Source organism: Leopardus geoffroyi, chromosome C2 (genome assembly GCF_018350155.1).
Source record: "Leopardus geoffroyi isolate Oge1 chromosome C2, O.geoffroyi_Oge1_pat1.0, whole genome shotgun sequence".
NCBI lineage: Eukaryota > Metazoa > Chordata > Mammalia > Carnivora > Felidae > Leopardus > Leopardus geoffroyi.
In genome coordinates this window covers 109,231,531-109,250,942 of record NC_059333.1, presented here as the reverse complement: position 1 = coordinate 109,250,942, position 19,412 = coordinate 109,231,531, and the positions used below count along the sequence as shown (strand labels likewise).

The window sequence follows — 19,412 nt, the reverse complement described above, 5'->3', positions numbered from 1 at the left end:
GAGGGAGGATCTTACAACTTCTTTTATAGACAGGCACAAACAAGTTAGGGATTTTTCGAGGTTACAGAGCTGTTATTGGTTGACATTTAAATTTGAACACTCAGCAGAACTTGATTGGTTCCCACCTTTATTTCAAACCACTCAGCAGATCTTGATTGGTTCCCGCCTTTAGGTCAGACCACAACCGGGCATGCCCTGGCTGGTTTCGGGAATGGGGGGGGGGGGGGGAGGTCTTTTCTTTGCAGTTGTGAGTACACCTGGTAATTTTTCTCTTAGTCTCTCAACAGCATGGAGCCGGCCTGGGATTCTCACTCTCTCCCTCTCTCTCTGCCCCTCCCTTACTCTCTCTCTCTCTCAAAATGAATGAAACAAACTTAAAAAAATTAAAAGAATAAGAAAAAAGTATACCTTAATTTTTAATCTTGCATTTTAAATTTTCTTCAGTCTTTTTTTTTTAAGACCCAATAGCTGAATATTAAAAAAAAATTGTTTAACATTTATTCATTTTTTGAGACAGCGAGAGACAGAGTGCAAACAGGGGGGGGGCAGAGAGAGATGAAGACACAGAATCTGAAACAGGCTCCGGCTCTGAGCTTTCAGCACAGAACCCAATGCAGGGCTCAAACTCATGAACCGTGAGATCATGACCTGAGCCGAAGTTGGCCGCCCAGGTGACCAAGCCACCCAGGAGTCCACAGTCTTTTTTAATGGTTAGGTATTTTTGAGAGAGAGAGAGAGAGCATGAGTGGGGAGGGGCAAAAAGAGGGGGACAGAGGATCCAAAGCAGGCTCCATGCTGACAGCACAGAACCTGATGCAGGGCTCGAACTCAGGAACTGTGAGATCATGACCTGAGCCAAATTCAGATGCTTAACCAAGTGAGCCACCCAGGTGCCCCTTTTCTTCAGTCTTTTTATAAATTTGCATTGCTTTCTTCCTGTGACTTGCCTTCACTGAAAGAGTTGCATTGGTAATGGCGTTAGAGAAGCTCCAAACCCAGAGATTGAGGACACACTATCCCAAATGTGGCACCTTGGCAGAGTGAACATTTTAAGTTGAAGGAGTCAGAAAACAGCAGGAGCAAGAAGGTCATTCTGATCTCCCTCCCTTGCCCTTTTTCCCTGAAACTGCTCATAAAATCATCCTCATCATCATCAGAGAAGTGTCCTCCCAATAGCTGGAGGTCTGTTTCTCCTGTTACATAAAACTTAGGTTGAATAAATTTGCATACCTTTCTCCTGTTAATCTGTCTTTGTCAGTTTAATTTTCAGACTCAGCCAGCGACCCAAAGAAGGTGGAGGAAAACTTTTTCCTCCCCTCACCACAAAGAAGAGCCTGAAAACCAGACCACCCCAGCTATCCCAGTAGCAAATGAGCTCCTTAGTGTATCTGCCATCCCTCTTAATGGTGGCTTAAGTAATAATCATTCGTTGGGGCCCTGAAATTCTGAAGTGCTACTGTTTTTTGGTTTCTTGAATCGTGTTGTTTCTCGTTAGAGTCACTGGGTTCAAATCAGTGCCATATACAACTGCTGGATTTGGGACAAACTGTGTCAACAATATGCCCCTTGGCAGCAAAAGGAGGGATTCAAATCTCAAAGATGCAAATGTAGGGAAGCAAAATGCACCATCCCAAAAAATTCTTCTTTGGCATAAGGATTATCTTCAGAGGGTTATTTTTAAGAAACTGCAGACATAAGAGAAGCTCTGAAAACTAAGTAAAAGTTAATCTTTTGTAAGAACAATTTACATTTATAAGGAAAATCTCCATTTGTCAAGGTGTCTCTCTCTGTACCAAGGAAACTAAATCTGACCCTAAATCTCTAGAAATTTACCAGTGGAGAAGGCATGGATTTAAGTCTGTATAGCAACCTTACTCTTGTTTACTGTGCTTTTCAGGGTAACCTCTCCTAACTGGCCTCGCCATCCCCCAACATCTTAGCTGGAGATACTATTTAAGGTGATGGCTTGGGCCATCTGGGGGAGTTACTCAGTTTTCCTTGGTGTCCCCCAGGTATACAGGAGGTATACATGTTATTAAACTTCTGTTTGATTTTCTTCTGTTAATCTGTCTTTTTATTACAGGTGTGTCTCAGCCAAGAACCTAGAAGAGTAGAGGGAAAATTATTTTTCCTCTCCCCCCAAACTTCACTTTGGTGAGGAACCAAACGATGCTGGAGAAATACAGAAGATAAAACTCTCGGCATATTATCTACCTCAGATGCGGTTAATTCTCCTAAGCAGGTTTTGCAAGTGTACCAGGTTGGTGTGAGGTACTGACTGGGAGCTTTACTACACTCAGAGTGACGTGAGAAAGCAGGCATAAGTAAGAGACAGCAGAACTGTTGAGGTCCGTGGCCCTATTTTTAAGTCAAGTTTTTTAAAAATGGCATTTCGGGCAGCAGATTCCCCAGGCTTTCCCAGTGCTGGGAAAGATCAAGCTGATTTAGAAGGTTTCAGGACCAAAAGGTGTAAGAGGTTTTGGAATAAGTAAGAGTTGGACAGTTAGAATTCGTGGGGCAGCAACCATCTCTTCCCTCTCCTGTTCACACAGAAGAAGATTTGACATGAGCACTTTACTTCCTTTTCGACAAGACTGAAAGTGCCATATATCCTGTTTCCACTATGTTAGGAAATAGTGATTATCTCTTTCCTGATATTTGCTAAGCTACACAGCCTTCTAGCACCTCATTTACCTGAGACAAGCAGAATGAAGCATGATAAAAAGGGAAGCAAGAGAGAGGGAGTGGCCCACATTCCCATCACTTCGTTTAAGAATACATGAGTTTCCTGCAAGTGGAACTGACACCATGGAAAGTGGCAGGACTGAAGCCGACTTGCTAATACTCCCCACAACACACACCCATGAGTGGAGTGAGTAAGCCCAGTCACTTTCCACAAGCAAACTCATGTTCCTTTCCATCCCAAGTGGTGGTGATCCAAGAGTTAAAGGCTATGGACTAAACTGCCTTGGGAGTTAAGAAGGAAGGGAGAGAAAGAGGTATGAATCTCCCAAGCCAGGGGACTATGATAGAGAGCCCCTACAGAACCCTCAATGAATAACCATGGCCAAATTGTGCTAGAGAAGAAACTGTCTCATGGACAGAACTGACAAACATCAACACAAGAAAAGAAAAGTAAAATGTAAGGAGACCTTGGTTATGTGTTTTCTCCCTGGGTGTTGCTGGAATATGCTTTTAGCTGTTTTCTGTCATTATCATCATCCTCATGATTTTGTCCAGAGGGTTACCCTCTTCATCTAACAATAGGTAGAAATTAGCCATTCTTTATTACTAGAAATGATCTACAGTGACCTTCTCAAAACTTTGCCCCAAATTCACAGTTAGAAGACACTTGGGAAAAGAGTAGCCTCAGACATGATGCATAGAGTTCCTTTATTATAAGTAATCAAAATTGATAAAACCAGAAAAGTAAACAAAATATTCTCTTTGAACAAAAATTAAATATGGCTGCCCCAAATAACTAAAATAATACAGTGTCCAATAGTTAAACTCTGTCTTCAAATATTAACATTACAGATATACATCCTTTATCCTGGTAACTTTATAAAGTATTTCATTTTTCCTAAGAGCATATTATATTAATCACAATTTGCTTAAGTAATTCTGATATGACATTTAAAATAATCATCTCTTAAATATTTAAATACCATTAGAATGCAACTTTGATCATTTGGAGGAATTTCCATTTCAACTCAATATCCATATATTTACATAGTTTACTCTTTTCTGAGTAGGTCACCTCCAGGCCTCTTAGAATATTTTACCCTTTTCTACGGAAGTGTATGCGATTCATAAGTTCTCTGAACTTCAGTATTAAGGAGTAGTTATTTATGTGGTCTTTCCATGTTTCATAAGTCCTTCTAAGTTTGTCATAATAACTTTCATTTTTCAATTTGAAATCTGATCCAATTTTTTTTAAATAATTGTCTTTTTTCCATATTTCTCTCCAGGAGCCTTTCAATTTTTCCAAATAGCTTTCTTTTTCATATTCTTCCTTCCATATTCCTTCTCCTTTTTTTAACGCTGTTAATTCAGCTTTAAGTAAGTTTCTGTGAATTGTCCAATAGATTTTAGAATCATAATCTAGCCCTTTAACAAGAACAGTTTTGCCAAGGCCTCTTCTCAAAATTTCTTCATTCAGACTCACACTAAAATATCTACCCTTGAATAAAAAATAAAACAAACCAATTACTTAAGAATTTAGTAATTTATTCATTTACTTAAAATCAGTCGTTCAGCATTTTTTCCTCCAGAGAAAAGCCAAAAAACAGGAAGCAAAAGGGTCCCCAAGAGCTCAAAACAGCTAATGCTAAATCCAAGAATTTCATTACTAAAAGAGATTCTTGCTCAAAGTTAACTGCCTCTTTTGTAACATAATAGTTCTTCACAGACTCACTGGTCATCTAACCCAAAGAAAGTAGAAGTAATAAAGTATAAGAAGTGTTCTTGATCTGTTTGTTGTTCAGAGGAGTAAAGGAGCCCACAAAATAGGCGAAAAGACAGAAGGCCACAGCAAAAGAAACTAAAAAGTATAAAATGCAAAATAAACTGAATCATCACAGATTAGGTTCAGAATTCCACTGTGTAGGAAGGCACTGGCATGTAAATGCATTTTTAAAAGACTTCCCACATGAGGCGCCTGGGTGGCTCAGTCAGTTAAGCATCCAACTTCAGCTCAGGTCATGGCCTCGTGCTCTGTGAGTTTGAGCCCCACGTCAGGCTCTGTGCTGACAGCTCAGAGCCTGGAGCCTGTTTCAGATTCTGTGTCTCCTTTTCTCTCTGACCCTCCCCCCATTCATGCTCTGTCTCTCTCTGTCTCAAAAATAAATAAACGTTAAAAAAAAATTTAAAGACTTCCCACAAAATTATTAACATTTAAAATAGTCCTAGGCCTTGAATCTTCATCCATAAAGAAATTTCCTTCATGGAAAACCTTACTTCCTAATGAAACCGGATAAATGGGACTTTTTTCCCCACTAATTTACAGTATAAAGGAGATCCTGCTGGGGTGCCTGGCTGGCTCAGTTAGTGGAGGAGAGACTCTAGATCTGGGAGTTGTAGGTTCAAGCCCCACACTGGATGTAGAGATTACTTAAAATTTTTAAAAATCTTGGGGCGCCTGGGTGGCTCAGTCGGTTAAGCCTCCGACTTCGGCTCAGGTCACGATCTCGCGGTCCGTGAGTTCGAGACCTGCGTCGGGCTCTGGGCTGATGGCTCAGAGCCTGGAGCCTGCTTCTGATTCTGTGTCTCCCTCTCTCTCTGCCCCTCCCCCGTTCGTGCTCTGTCTCTCTCTGTCCCAAAAATAAATAATCTTTTAAAAAAGGAAATCCTGTTTAGTTATTTATACAGTCCTTGTGAAATTTTAACCTAACAAGATCAATTTTAGCAAAGTATTAATAACTGAATAGCTTTGTTAGACAAGTATTAAATTCTAAAAATGTGAAAACCCCAGGTTTAAAGTAGGAGACATTTCTAGGACTATCCAAAGGAACAAAGTAATCTTTTTTCCCTTAAATGCAGTAACTCTGAGTCATACTAATAAGGAGTTCATGGGGAGCCTGGGTGGCTCAGTGGGTTGAGCATCTGACTTTGGCTCAGGTCATGATCTCACAGTTCATGAGTTCGAGCCCCACACCAGGCCTTCTGCTGTGAGCACAGAGCCCGCTTTGATCCTCTGTTCCCCTCTACCTCTGCCCCTCCCCAACTCGCACACTCTCAAAAATAAACACTTAAAAAAATAAGGAGTTCATAAATATAGTTTTAAAGGATTTATCATATTTTTCTCAATCTTTTAAATTTTTTAAATGTTTATTTGAGAGACACAGAGAGCACCAGCACGTGTGGGGGAGGGGTGCAGACAGAGAGAGGGAGAGAAAGCATCCCAAGCAGGTTCCAAACTGTGAGTATAGAGCCCAACTCAGGGCTTGATCTCAGGAACCATAAGATCATGACCTGAGCCAAAATCACATTGAACTGAATGAGCCACCTAGGCACCCCTCAATATTTTAAACTTTAAGAGCTCATTCCCTTAAACCAAAATCAGAATAACTAAAATTCAATCTGACACATTAGTAAAATTCAACAGATGTAAATTACTACAATATGCATACTGCATAGTTTGGTCACCTAGGAAGGAATATAAACTAAAGTATATAAGGTGAAGTAGAAGCTCAGGAGCCAGAAAGAGCTGGGCTTGAATACAGGCTCTATCACTTGGTTACCCTGAGGCCCACCTGTAAATGGGAGTAAAAACAAGGACTCCAGAACAATGGTTTTGAGGATAAATGAAATACACTCCTCAACTTAAAAGAGAAGATATTGTTTCTTTTTATTTTTTTTAAGATTTTTTTAAAGTAATCTCTACACCTAATCTGGGGCTTGAACTCACAATCCTGAGATCAAGAATCACATGTCTCACCGACTGAACCAGCCAGGTGCCCCCCTGCCTCCCAGCTTACTTTTAAATATATGATGCTTCAACCGATCAGTGTTGGATAATTCTTATTTTGAAAGAACTGAAGATGACTTGGACATACAGAAATTAATCGGTCTCATTAGGCTATCTATTAATAGTTCAAAGGCTCTAAAGAATTAAAATGTTTACAATTTTAATCACTTTAATGTGAAGTTATATTTTCTTCAGATTGTTTGTTTGTTACATAATAAGAGACTTTAGAAATAAGAAAACCGTTCTTAATCCTGTCATCACATTTTAACTATGTAATTTTCTACACTCTTTTTCTAGTACTCTTCCACCAAAAGCAGTGTGGAGTAAGGCACACGCAAGGACTCAGGACAGTGGCACAGCAACACTGATGAGGCTCCGTGGCATCCCAGTTAGTTACACAGCGGCCATGGACAATCATAAAGGTAGGAAAACTCTGACGCAAAGTCTTCAGATGACTGATTACTGATCATTAACAGTATGCAAGTACGCTCAACGTTAGAGTTCAAAGATTGAGCAGTATTAACCTTCAGAAAACACACTTACTCTTTGTAGTTTCCAGTTGACAGGAAACCCACTCAACAAGTGGTTTCTAATAACAAGGGGGATATAATATACTCATGTAGAAATAAATGTGTAAAGCTACTCCTTAAATTATCAACGTCTGAAGTCATTAATGATTTTAAGTTTTTTCCATTTTCTTAGTTGTCTTTTTTTTCTATAATAAACATATAAGTAACATTTTATAACAAAATTTATATATGAAACACCTGGTTCTCTATACATAATCACTATGAGTACCAATTAAGAAGAGCAAAAATTCAGTCCCATTATATATTCAAGGCTCTAATTAATAATGTTTATGTATAAATAAAAAGAATAAAATATTGCTCATTATTTCTTCATACTACTTACCTTATTCACTAGAAGATAGCAAATAAGTGCTGAATTCTCCTTTGCAAGAAGTTGAAACCATACCAGCTGGGAAGGTTTTAACTCTTTTTGTAACCACACCTTCCCGGTTTCAGTGAGTTCTACTCCTGCCAGCTTAACCAGCAAAACACCACACGGCTCTTCTAAAAAGTTTAGGTAGAAAGGAATGTAGCTTTAATACCATGTTGCAAAAACGAATTTCAAGGTCACGCTCCCCCTATGCCAAACAATCAAACATGTTTATTTATAAACACCCAGACACTCTAGATTGCAGGTTCATTTACATCTGTATTCAAGTTTTCTTTTTTTTTTTAATTATTATTTTTTTAACGTTTATTTATTTTTGAGACAGAGAGAGACAGAGCATGAACGGGAGAGGGTCAGAGAGAGAGGGAGACACAGAATCTGAAACAGGCTCCAGGCTCTGAGTGGTCAGCACAGAGCCCGACGCGGGGCTCGAACTCACGGACCGCAAGATCATGACCTGAGCTGAAGTCGGCCGCTTAACCGACTGAGCCACCCAGGCGCCCCTCAAGTTTTCTTTTAAAGCAACCTACCTGGAGCCTGTTTCCGATTCTGTGTCTCCCTCTCTCTCTGCCCCTCCCCCGTTCATGCTCTGTCTCTCTCTGTCCCAAAAATAAATAAACGTTGGAAAAAAATAAAAAAAAAATAAAGCAACCTAAGCATACAACAGATGGAATAATCTAAAACCCCCATTTCAGTAAGCTCCAGAACAGGATGTAGAACCCATTAATAAAAATATGAATAAAACTCGGGGCACCTGGGTGGCGCAGTCGGTTGAGCGTCCGACTTCAGCCAGGTCACGATCTCGCGGTCCGTGAGTTCAAGCCCAGCGTCAGGCTCTGGGCTGATGGCTCAGAGCCTGGAGCCTGTTTCCGATTCTGTGTCTCCCTCTGTCTCTGCCCCTCCCCCGTTCATGCTCTGTCTCTCTCTGTCTCAAAAATAAATAAACGTTAAAAAAATTTTTTTTTTAAATATGAATAAAACAGCGCCTGGGTGGTTCAGTCGGTTAAGCATCTGACTCTTGATTTCGGTTCAGGTCATGATCTCACGGTTCATGAGATCAAGCCCCACACTCCCTCTCTCTGCTCCTCCCCTGCTCTCTGTCTCTCAAAATGAATCAAGAGGGGCACCTGGGTGGCTCAGTGGGTTGAGAGTCCTACTTCAGCTCAGGTCATGATCCCACTGCTCATGAATTTGAGCCCTGCGTTGGGCTCTGTGCCGACAGCTCAGAGCCTGAAGCCTGCTTCGGAACCTGTGTCTCCCCTTCTCTCTGCCCCTCCTGTGCTTGCTCTCTGTCTTTCTCTCTCTCAAAAATAAAATAAACGTTAAAAAAATCTTAAAAAAAAATAAATTAAAAAAATAAACATTTTTAATAATAATAATATGCACATATGGCAATTACAGTGCCGTGGCGCTGCAGGGCTTCTGGGGGCAGATCCTACTGAATATCATCCCCAGAGCAGTATAAGGTACAGCCTGGACAAACCCAGGTGGCAACTTTGCTGCCTGGGCACTGAAGAGTCATTAGTATTTCAGGGAGAAGTGATTTAAATTATTATAACATAATGACAACAACTTAGAAGGTAGAGGACTTATGAAGTCTAAATCCTGCTTAGACTGAAATGGTCAACAAATAAATCTCTCTTTAGGGAACAATAGTCACTCAAATTGTTTAAATTCTGTTTGATTTATTAAAAGAATCAATCACGTAGGTATGTTTGGGGGGTGGAATCAATCTTATTCCTTTATAGGCATATCTCCTTGAACAGGTGAAATTCATTCATCTGAGGGTAGAAAAGAATCATCTGGGGCAATTGGCTGGCTCAGAAAACCACGTGACTCTTGATTTCAAGGTTATAACTTCGAGCCCCACATTGGGTGTAGAGATTACTTTAAAAAAAATGTGGGGAGGGGCGCCTGGGTGGCGCAGTCGGTTAAGCGTCCGACTTCAGCCAGGTCACGATCTCGCGGTCCGGGAGTTCGAGCCCCGTGTCAGGCTCTGGGCTGATGGCTCAGAGCCTGGAGCCTGTTTCCGATTCTGTGTCTCCCTCTCTCTCTGCCCCTCCCCCGTTCATGCTCTGTCTCTCTCTGTCCCAAAAATAAATAAACGTTAAAAACAATGTGGGGAGCCTGGGTGGCTCAGTTGGTTAAATTCCAACTCCTGATTTCAGCTCAGGTCACAATCTCCCACTTTGTGAGTTCAAGCCTCTCATCAGTCTCTGCACTGACAATGTGGAGCCAGCTTGGGATTCTCTGTCCTCTCTCTCTGGCCCTCCCTCCACTTGCACCCTCTCTCCTTCTCAAAACAAATTAAAAAAAAAAAAATTAAACTTAAAAAAATGTTTTAAATGAACTTTAAAAAATAAGAACCCCTTCATAAAATTAAAATAATACTATGAAGCTCCTTATTATTTAAAAAAAATTTGTTTTATTTATTGTTGAGAGAGAGAGAGAGAGAAAGACAAAGACAGAGACAGAGACAGAGCATGAGCAGGGCAGGGGCAGAGAGAGAGGGAGACACAGAATCTGAAGCAGGCTCCAGGCTCTGAGCTGTCAGCACAGAGCCAGATACAGGGCTCAAACTCATGAATGGCAAGATCATGACCCAAGCCAAAGTCGGATGCTTCACCGACTGAGCCAGCCAGGCACCCCAAGAAGATCTTTAAATATAAATAAATTTAGGGGCACCTGGGTGGCTCAGTTGGTTGAGTGTCTCACTCTTGGTTTCAGCTCAGGTCATGATCTCCCAGTTCATGAGTTCGAGCCCCACAATGGGTTCTGTGCTAACAGTGTGGAGCCTGCTTGGGAGTCTCTCTCTCCCTCCCCCTCTTTCTCTCTCTCAAATAAACTTTTTAAAAATGTATTTAAAATATAAAATGAATGTATAAATAAAACTAAATTTATTCAACAAGCTTTGCCAAGTCTCCATTGGCTAACAATTATTTTTCTAGGGCCTGTGAATAATGAGATAGGTAGGAAAAGGTCCCTGCCCACCAGGGGTTCAGTTTAGTGGAGGATATAAACCTAAAATACATGACTATAGGAAAATGTGTTTAAGTACTGTAACCACAGTGTGTGTCCACTGTTGTGGGTGTAGTAAAGAAAGAGGCTAATTCAGCTCCAGAGTTAAGGAAAGCTTCACAGAAGAGCTGACATTTGAGGTGGATACTAAAGAATGAACTGGAGCTCAACAGGAGCCAAGGCACTCTGGGCAAACTGTGCCCAGGGGCATGAGAACACAAATAAGCAGCAGGCAGGAAGGTCTGTGTGAGTGGGGTCTTTGACACAAAGCAGGGAGAAATGGGAAAGCAGCAGGGGACATCAGCCCCTGTTCGGCTCTCCAGTCTCCTTTGGTGACTCTTGTCCCTTTCTTCCCTAGGCCCCAGCACTCTAGTCTTCATATGGCTTCTCAGAAGAGCCATGCTCATTCCCATACACATTCTGCCTAGCCAGCCCCCTCTCATTCTTCAGGTCTCTGATTAAATAACAACTCATCCATGAGGCTTTCTCTGACCACTTTACAGGTATAGGTTCCCCATTCACATGACCTCCAGTAATGTTCACCCTAGCATCTTGCTCTTTTCTTCATAGCTCTTAGGACAATTTTCATTTGTCTGTTGTCTATTTTCTACTTAGACTGTATGCTCCAAAGGGTAGTCTTATTTGTTTCACTCAGTGCCATGTAGCTACAATAGGTCCTAGAACATAACGGTTGCTCAATATTTGTGGAAAGAATGCTTGACTGCCTGAATGAAATACTGAATGGTTGAATAAAAAGAGGAGGGGGAAGAAAAGAACATCTGGAGACCAATTAAATAGTTCCTTGTATTTAAAACCAAGAGTTTATACTTTCTCTCATAGACAGTGGAAAGTTATTAACATTTAAAATGACATTGTTTGCTACTTTACAAATAACTTCTAATTAACAAATACTAAAACAGTTGTATTATTCTTGTACTTTACTTACTTTTCCATGAAGTTATAATAGGTAAAGTAATGGGAATATGCTCAATTTCTAAACCATTCTCAGTTATTCGGCGTAATCGTCCACGTAGTTTAACATTCCTTCTTATAAATTCTACTGGAATATCTGAAGAACTTGTAAATTTTGATGTCTGTTGATTTATAAAAAAATATAACATTTGATTATTATTTTCATTTTAACATTAAGCATGTCAAATTGTTACCTAAATATTTAATAAGAAGATGTAACCCCTGAAATTTTTTAATTTACCCCTTAATTTTATATATTAATATTTTAGTGTGATTTAATCAAAAGTGTTTATAGGAAGGGGGCACCTGGCTAGCTCAGTCAGCGGAGCATGCAACTCTTGATCTTAGGCTTGAAGATTTGAGTCCTACATTGGGTGCAGAGATTACTTAAAATCTTTTGAAAAAAAAAGTGTTGAGGCACCAAGATGGCAGTTAGTTAAGCGTCCAACCTTTGGTTTGGCTCAGCTCATGGTCTTATGGTTTATGAGTTCAAGCCTCACACTGGGCTCTGCTCTGCCAGTGTGGAGCCTGCTTGGGATTCTCTCTCTTTCTCTCTCTGACCCTCCCCTACTGTCTCTCTGCCGCTCCCCACCTTCCCTCAAAAATAAATAAACACCTAAAAAAAAAAAAAAAAAAACCATGTGAAATACTACAGGTTAGAGTCAGTATTTTAAAAGATCTTGACAACTAGGATGATGGGATAAAACTAATGAAGGATAAGAGAATAAACTAATTATAGCATAGATTAAAAAGATTAAGAACCTTTAGTTAACTGTGAACTCAAAATGAGTGGAAGTGTGACAAAGCTGCAAAACAAAATACAAACTCCCTCTCCCCTACACTCCCTGCTGCGGCCACCTAAGTTCAAACACCAAGCAACATTATAAGGAACAGGATCCAAAATGAGAGAGGTGAGGAAGGGATGGCTCTAAATCAGGCCCCAAGTGGAATATACTATGCTGTACCAGGTACCCGTTTCATAAAAGACTCAAACAAACTGGAACAAAGCTAAAAGAGGAGAAAAAAGATGATAGAGTCTGGAAACCACACCACATGAGAAAACTAAGATTATTTTGCACCAGTGGGGGCGGAGGGTAGGCTGTGCCTGGGTTGTTCAGTTTGTTGGGTTTCCTGGGCCTCAGACTCTTGATTTCCGCTAAGGTCATGATCTCATGTTTCATGAAATCAAGCCCCTTGCCCAGCTCCTGACATCGCAGAGCCTGCTTGGGATTCTCTGCCCCATCTCCCACTCATGCTTGCTCGCTCTCTCTCTCTCTCTCAAAAATAAATAAATTTTTTTTAAAAAAGAGTATTTTGCACAGGGGAGACAGACAGAGTAAGTAGAGAGGATCATTATAGATGTCTTCAATTACTAAACATCCATCCCTTTTAATTTTTAGGTGTTTTCATTAAAGGACACACATAAAAAAGACACCAGAGTGCCTTGATGTTTGGAGTTTTAGAAATTTTAGAGTTTTAGAAATTATTAAGCAGCTAGCTAAAGAGGAAACTAAATAGAACCCAATGTTCTATTTCCTTGAGTTCATACTCAAGGAATATGTGAAAAACCTTTAAAGGCAGATCCCACTGTATCTACCTTTTATGGATCCAATAATCCCTCAACAACATAAAGTTCAGTGCTGTGTTTCTGTGACATGGCACTATCTGGAAGATGAACTAACTATATACATAAAACCAGAATACAACTGCAGAGCAATACATAGAGAGGTTTAAGATAAAGTGTAAGTGCTAACAGGTCAAAATTGAAAGGATAAGAACACCGAAGGAAGATATTTTTAAAGGAAGTGAATCCTGAGCCTGTGATAAACAGTCTGCTTTCCAGAAGAGGCAGAAAGATGATGCCACTGACAAGGATGCTGTCCCTAAGCTTCAGATGGTGAAGTGTCCTAGAGGCAAACAGACAAAAGCGGGAAGCTCTGTGAAGAGAAAATAATAAGGGTTTCAAATTCAGGAACATGACATTTGAAATCCAGTTCTGCCACATACTAGCTGGGCGATCTTGTGAAAATAAATTTAACTTTTTTAAGCATCCATCTCCTCATCTATAAAACCTGGGTATAAGAATACCGGTTTCATAGCATTATTATAAGTATTAAATGAAATTACGTAGGGGCACCTGGGTGGCTCAGTCGGTTAAGTATCCGACCTTGATTTCAGTTCAGATCATGATCTCACGGTTCATGACATTGAGCCCCGAGTCAGGCTCTGTGTTGACAGTGAGGGGCCTGCTTGGGATTCTCTCCCCTGCTGGTGTGCAATCTCTCTCTCTCTCTCTCAAAATAAATAAACATTTTTAAAAAATGATTTTAAATGAAATTATGTATATGAAGTGTTTAGCACAGTACTAAACTCAATCATCATTTTTTTAATTTTTTTAATATGAAATTTGGAATTGTCTACCAGTAATTGAAAGAATATGAGAGCTTGGTAAACTCAGGAGGAAGAAAAACAGCAATACAAAAAGAACACTGAAGGGGAACTATTAAGGCTCCCTGTGGCAGGCCCTTTGTTGGTTAATGCAATATTTATTCTCAAGCCTCTCTCCCTTATCAGCAGGCACTGGAAGGGATGGGAAAGTTAAATGGCCGCTTTCCCAACTCCTTTCCAGCTAGAGGTGGCCATACGACATAAGGATGTAAGCAAAAGTCTGCTGAAGGCTTCTGGGAAAATTTTTGCTTTCTTCATGAGAGGTGGCTCGCACCTTCCTTTTCCCTCTCCTTTTGCTTTGAATAAGAATATGCTATTTGGAGCTAGAGTAGCCAATCATACACCTAAAACCCTCTGTCACTGAATCACTCCAGGCATCTTGTGACATGAGGAAAAGCCTTTTTACTTGGTTAAGCCACTGTCGGTTGGGGTTTCTCTTACTTGTAGCCAAAGTCCTTCAACTGTCATATAACTGAGTTTTTTGTTCTCTAAAGTTCCAATGTTCTTTTTCTAGCTTCTTAGCCTGCTCTTCTCATCACATGTTAGTCACTATTATCAAAAGCCATAAAAATCTAAAAAAAAGACACCAGAACTAAAGTCTAAAATGAATAACTTCATAATATACTAATATAAATTTATATTAATTAATGTATAATTTTCATAAATCAATAACATACCTAATATTGTATAACTTAAAATCATCTATAACTGATTCATGTAATTTTTAAGGGCTAACAAGAGAAATAACCCCTCAGCATTATTTTTACCTAAACACTTTTTTTTGTCAAGTTTATTTATTTTGAGAGAGAGAGCATAAGCAGGGAAGGGACAGAGAGAGAGGGTGCCAGAGACTCCCAAGCAGCCTCTGTGCTGTCAGTGAGAAGCCCAATACTGGGCTCGATCTCACGAACCATGAGATTATGACCTAAGCCAAAATCAAAAGTCAGAGGCTTACCTGATTGAGCCACCCAGGCCCCCTGTACTTTTACCTCAACTCTTACTCAGATCATTTAATATTTTGACAATTTTGAAACCTTCAAAATACAAATGTCATGGAATACAGATTGTAAGATAAAGAAAAAATGAAATGAATGAAAACAACTAAAGTTTCCAAAGTTCCATTCTAAAAATATATATAAGCTAAAAATGAATGACTTACAAAATCATGGAAATGTTAAAAGAAAAAGGCTATTAGATTATTAGATATAAGGTTAAAAAAGAATGCAAGGCACTTAATAAAGAGGATGAAAGTTCTGACATTGGAGTCAGGGGGAAAAGGCAACAGATGGAAAAGATACAGTATAGTAGAGTAACACTGTGTAGTCAATGATAATATAAAATAATATAGAGATAATAAATACAGGAAATAAATATACACAGAAGGAATAAACCCATACCAGATTGTAACATGACACTAAAATTACACCCAAAGACAAGAATCAGTTATATAAAAAATACTTCTAAATCTTGAATTACTAAATGGATTTCCACAGTATCTATTATTAAAAAATTATTGAAAGGGCAAAAAAAATACGCTAACTGAAAGAATAAATTTTTTTTTTTACATCATACACCCTGCTTTATTCATTGAACAGATATTACAGATTGTTGCAAATCAGAGAAAGCATAAATTATTCAGTGCTAAAGGACATAATTCGACTGTGATCTAAATCTAAAACCACAATACAAAACAGTTTTGAGACATTCCACAATGTCTGAAATGCAAATTTAGTGATTATAGCATTCTAGCAAACCAAATCCTTTACAGATTCCTTTTTAAGCATGAAGACGTGATTATGAAAATATAGACTATGCAATTACTTTCCATAAAATCCTGCGAATGTGTTACTTTTAAATCAAGGTCTTAAAATATGTTCATTGTTCTAAAATAATATTTAAAACTTCTAATATGAATAACAGAATGATACCCAGCTTGAGACAAAAACTGTTTTGAGGTGAGAAATTAACTGTCTCTTGTTTATCACAGTTCACAGTACCTTCTTCATTTTTTAACTTACCATCCGAATACTTCTTAGAAGTAACATTATTCCAGCTATGGCCATTACGGTGCTGATGTTCTTCAGAAAAAGATTAAATGATTAATTCTCATTAGTTATTATCCATAATAGTGAAAGTAGTAATTAGAAGGGGGGAAAAAGAAGACTGTCCTCCCAATATCTGTGCAAATAAGGCACATCCTTCAACTAAAGGCCCATTTCTTCCAAAAAAACTTCCTTAACTGCCTACCTACTCAGTAATCTCCCCTTTCTTTCCCAAACACTCTGACATGTATAGTAATTATATACATAACATTGTATTGTTCTCTATTGCCTTTTACTTTAACCGTGAGTACCTTAATTGCATGAATCAGTCTAATACTTCTTGAATGATGCCCACAGTAACTAGCATAACCCCGAGCCTAGAGTGGGAATTTAAATCTTTGATAGAAAAATTTGCCACCAAAACGTTACAATACAATGTCTTCGATGTATATATGGATGAACAGTTGGGAAAAACTTATCAATGTTTTTAAAGTGCTCCATTTAAGCTGAAACAGACCTAAGAGAGTTTAATTTAAAAATAAGAACCCTGCAGGGCACCTGGGTGGCTCAGTAGGTTAGGCGTCTGACTTCCCGACTTCAGCTCAGGTCATGATCTCACTGCTTGCGAGTCTGAGCCCTGCGCCTGGCTCTGTGCTGACAGCTCAGAGCCTGGAGCCTGCTTCGGATTCTGTCTCCCTCTCTCTCTGCTCCTCCCCCGCTTGCACTCTGTTTCTCTCTCAAAAATAAAATAAAATAATTTTAAAAAAAGAACACTGCAACTGCCTCAACAAGAGTGATAATCTAACATGCTTTCCTTCAATAAATACAATTAGGTATGTAAGAAATGAAGCTGAAAATTATATGCAAGGAAAGAAATGAAGATACTAAGATTGGTCTTAGTGTTGAAAACAGATACAACTCTGATCATGCTTTAAACATCAGGCAAACAGAAAATAAGGCAATGGAAATTTTGTAATTACCAATACATAATGCTTTTTGTTCTGTAGATTTTGCATTTGTAGAAGGAAAAAGAAAGAAAATGAACACTAGGATACATTCTGTGATTGAGATATTTGGAATAATGTTATCTGTGGGCTAATTTAAACTGTTTCCTCTCTCAATCTGTTGAAGTCGTTTTTTAATTTGAAATGACCCATGCATCAATTTCTGCTTCACTAGAAGAACCCAGGCCTTGCCAATTAACACCTATATCATTCATTCATTCATTAATCTATCATTCATTAATGCCACCAATATGTATCTAGCACTTAGTAAATGGCACGCAATACTAAGAGGACAGGAGCTGTAGTGGTGAATGAAAACAGCCATAGCCCTGACCCTTGTGCTGCTTGGCTGCAGAGCTTTTTGCAAAGCTGATGGTCCTACTCAACTTCTCAGAAGGATGTAACAAAGTTAATCATTCTCTCTGAAAATTCTCTTCACTTGACTTCTAGAACGCCTGGTTTTCCTTCTCCTCCACTGTTTCTTCCCAGTTTTTGCTGATCTCCTTTTCACTTCCCATATTCTAAATGTTCAGTGTTCCTCAGGTCCCATGTCTGAATTCTAGGACTTGTTCCACAGCTTTTCTGACTTGCTCCAAGATGTCATCCAAGCTTTAAACTTAAGATTTAGGCAGTTCATTCCTAAAGTTGTATGTCCAGTTCCGATCTCCCTTCAATGCCAGATTCCTATATCTAAGTTGCCTAGATAATATCTACAACTCCGTTTAGAATTCTAATAACCATCTTCAAGTTCACACATCTCCACCTCCAAGTTCACATGTCCAAAGGGTCCTCTGAATTTTCCCAACAAATCACTGGCCCCCACTCCTCCACAGAAACAACTTTCACCACCATCCACCCAGTGGGCAGCCCCCTTGATTCCTCCTTGCACCCCACACCTAAATCGTCCACACCATCCCCAGGGTCTTAGCCACAATCTTGTCTTGCCTGGACACCTAAGATGTCCCATTCTTGGTCGAACTCCAGTGCCCTCTCACGTCACTTAAAACACAAGGCCTACGGTAGGACCACGTGCCCTATCTTCCACCCCGTCGTCTCCGTGCGCTGCGTCCCCAACTGCTTTCGGGGGACGCACCAAGCTGTGCTGCGTCTTGGTCTCTGAGGTATCTCCGGGGCCCAGCACTGCCCTGGCAGTAATTAGAGATGGTCTCTCCAGCCCACCGCACCGAGCCCAGCCGGGCCGCGCTCCCTCCCCAACCGCCCGCCCCGCACTCGCGACCCCGGCAACGTGGCCCTCCGCCCAGTCCGGCCCCGACGGGCTCCACTGCGCGTGGCCTGCCCGCGCCACGTCTCCCTCAGGCTCGCTCCGCGCGACCCTGCGCCCCCGCCTGCCCGGCCGGTCTGCGATACCCGGACGAGGCGCAGGTGGTCGTCCGCCCATTTCGAGACGCGCGCCACCACATTGGGCGCCGCTCCGTCCGGGTCCGGCGGCTGCGAGGCAGGGGCCTTAGGCCGGCCCGCCATGTTGCCGGCTTCCCGCGAGCCCGCGTCGCGCTCCTCGGGCGGACGGCAGGGGGCGCCGCGCTCCTGGGGCGGACGGCCAGGATCCGGGCTCCCCAAGCTGTTAGGGGCGCCGCACGGTGGTCGACGGTGGGGTCCTCGTCTGCGTCGCCTGAGAGTGGCCTTACGACTGGCTGTTCGCTGCCTCTTCCCCTGGAGGTGGGCCTCCCGTATCAGTGACCCCCCTCCCCCAGCATTTATGCATTGTTTTCCCACTGCGCCGGACATTTTTATGGGACAGGGACGGGGGCTGAAGGCTTCCTGGCCATGCTGGTGGGAAGACGATCAGTTTGTGACTTCGGTTAACCCAGCCTCAGTGTGGGTACCGCATCTCCTCTGCCATGCAGAAAGGAAATTGAAGTAGTTCATTCCTTTCACCTGCTCCCAAATATAATAAGATGCATATTTCTTATGTTTGAATTGTGCTTTAAAATTTGCACAGTTCCTTGGTAATCCTATTAGGTGCTCTAAATTGTTGAACTGTTAATTAATTAAAATATATATGGAAAGCTGACTATATTAGTATATTTCGTATATTAGTAGTAGTATTAATTAGTATATAAGTATATTTTAAAACAAAAATTAGATGCCAGATAGTGTAAATGGTATAGTAACATTTGTGTAAAAAATTTGTGTGTGTGTGTGTGTGTGTGTGTGTGTGAGAGAGAGAGAGAGAGAGAGAGAGAGAGAACCATGGAAATCTATGCAAGAAACCTACAACAGTGATTGCCCCTGGAGAGAGGGATTGGGGTAGGAATGGTTGGGAGAACATTTTGCAATTATGGAAATGTTGTATATCTGCGTTGTTCAGTTTCAAACCTAATAGCCACTTGTGGCTCTTGTGTGCTTGAAATGTAGCTAGTACAACTCAGGAACTGAATTTTTATTTTTTTGAAGTAAGCTCTAAGCCCAACCTGGGGCTCGAATTTATGACCAGAATCCAGAGTCCTCTGATCTTCAGACTAAGCCAGCCAGTGTATATAC

At 40.6% G+C, this 19,412-nt stretch overlaps 1 protein-coding gene across 4 annotated transcripts; it reads right to left on the bottom strand.

Annotated features, from left to right (window-relative positions):
• Positions 1 to 3,376: 3,376 nt before the first annotated feature.
• Positions 3,377 to 18,432, bottom strand: CC2H3orf33 (chromosome C2 C3orf33 homolog). Of its 4 annotated transcripts, XM_045503182.1 has the most exons (6): positions 18,279 to 18,432; positions 16,887 to 16,907; positions 15,883 to 15,942; positions 11,391 to 11,538; positions 7,382 to 7,542; positions 3,377 to 4,183 (listed from the first exon to the last, which is right to left on the bottom strand). In XM_045503182.1, exons 1-6 carry the CDS (start codon positions 18,390 to 18,392, stop codon positions 3,782 to 3,784), a joined length of 906 nt encoding a protein of 301 aa, XP_045359138.1. In that variant the 5' UTR covers positions 18,393 to 18,432; the 3' UTR covers positions 3,377 to 3,781. The 4 variants fall into 4 exon arrangements, with proteins under 4 accessions (XP_045359138.1, XP_045359139.1, XP_045359141.1 ...); XM_045503183.1 differs by lacking the exon at positions 16,887 to 16,907 and having other exon boundaries at positions 18,279 to 18,431; XM_045503185.1 differs by lacking the exons at positions 16,887 to 16,907; positions 18,279 to 18,432 and adding an exon at positions 18,004 to 18,266.
• Positions 18,433 to 19,412: the final 980 nt, after the last annotated feature.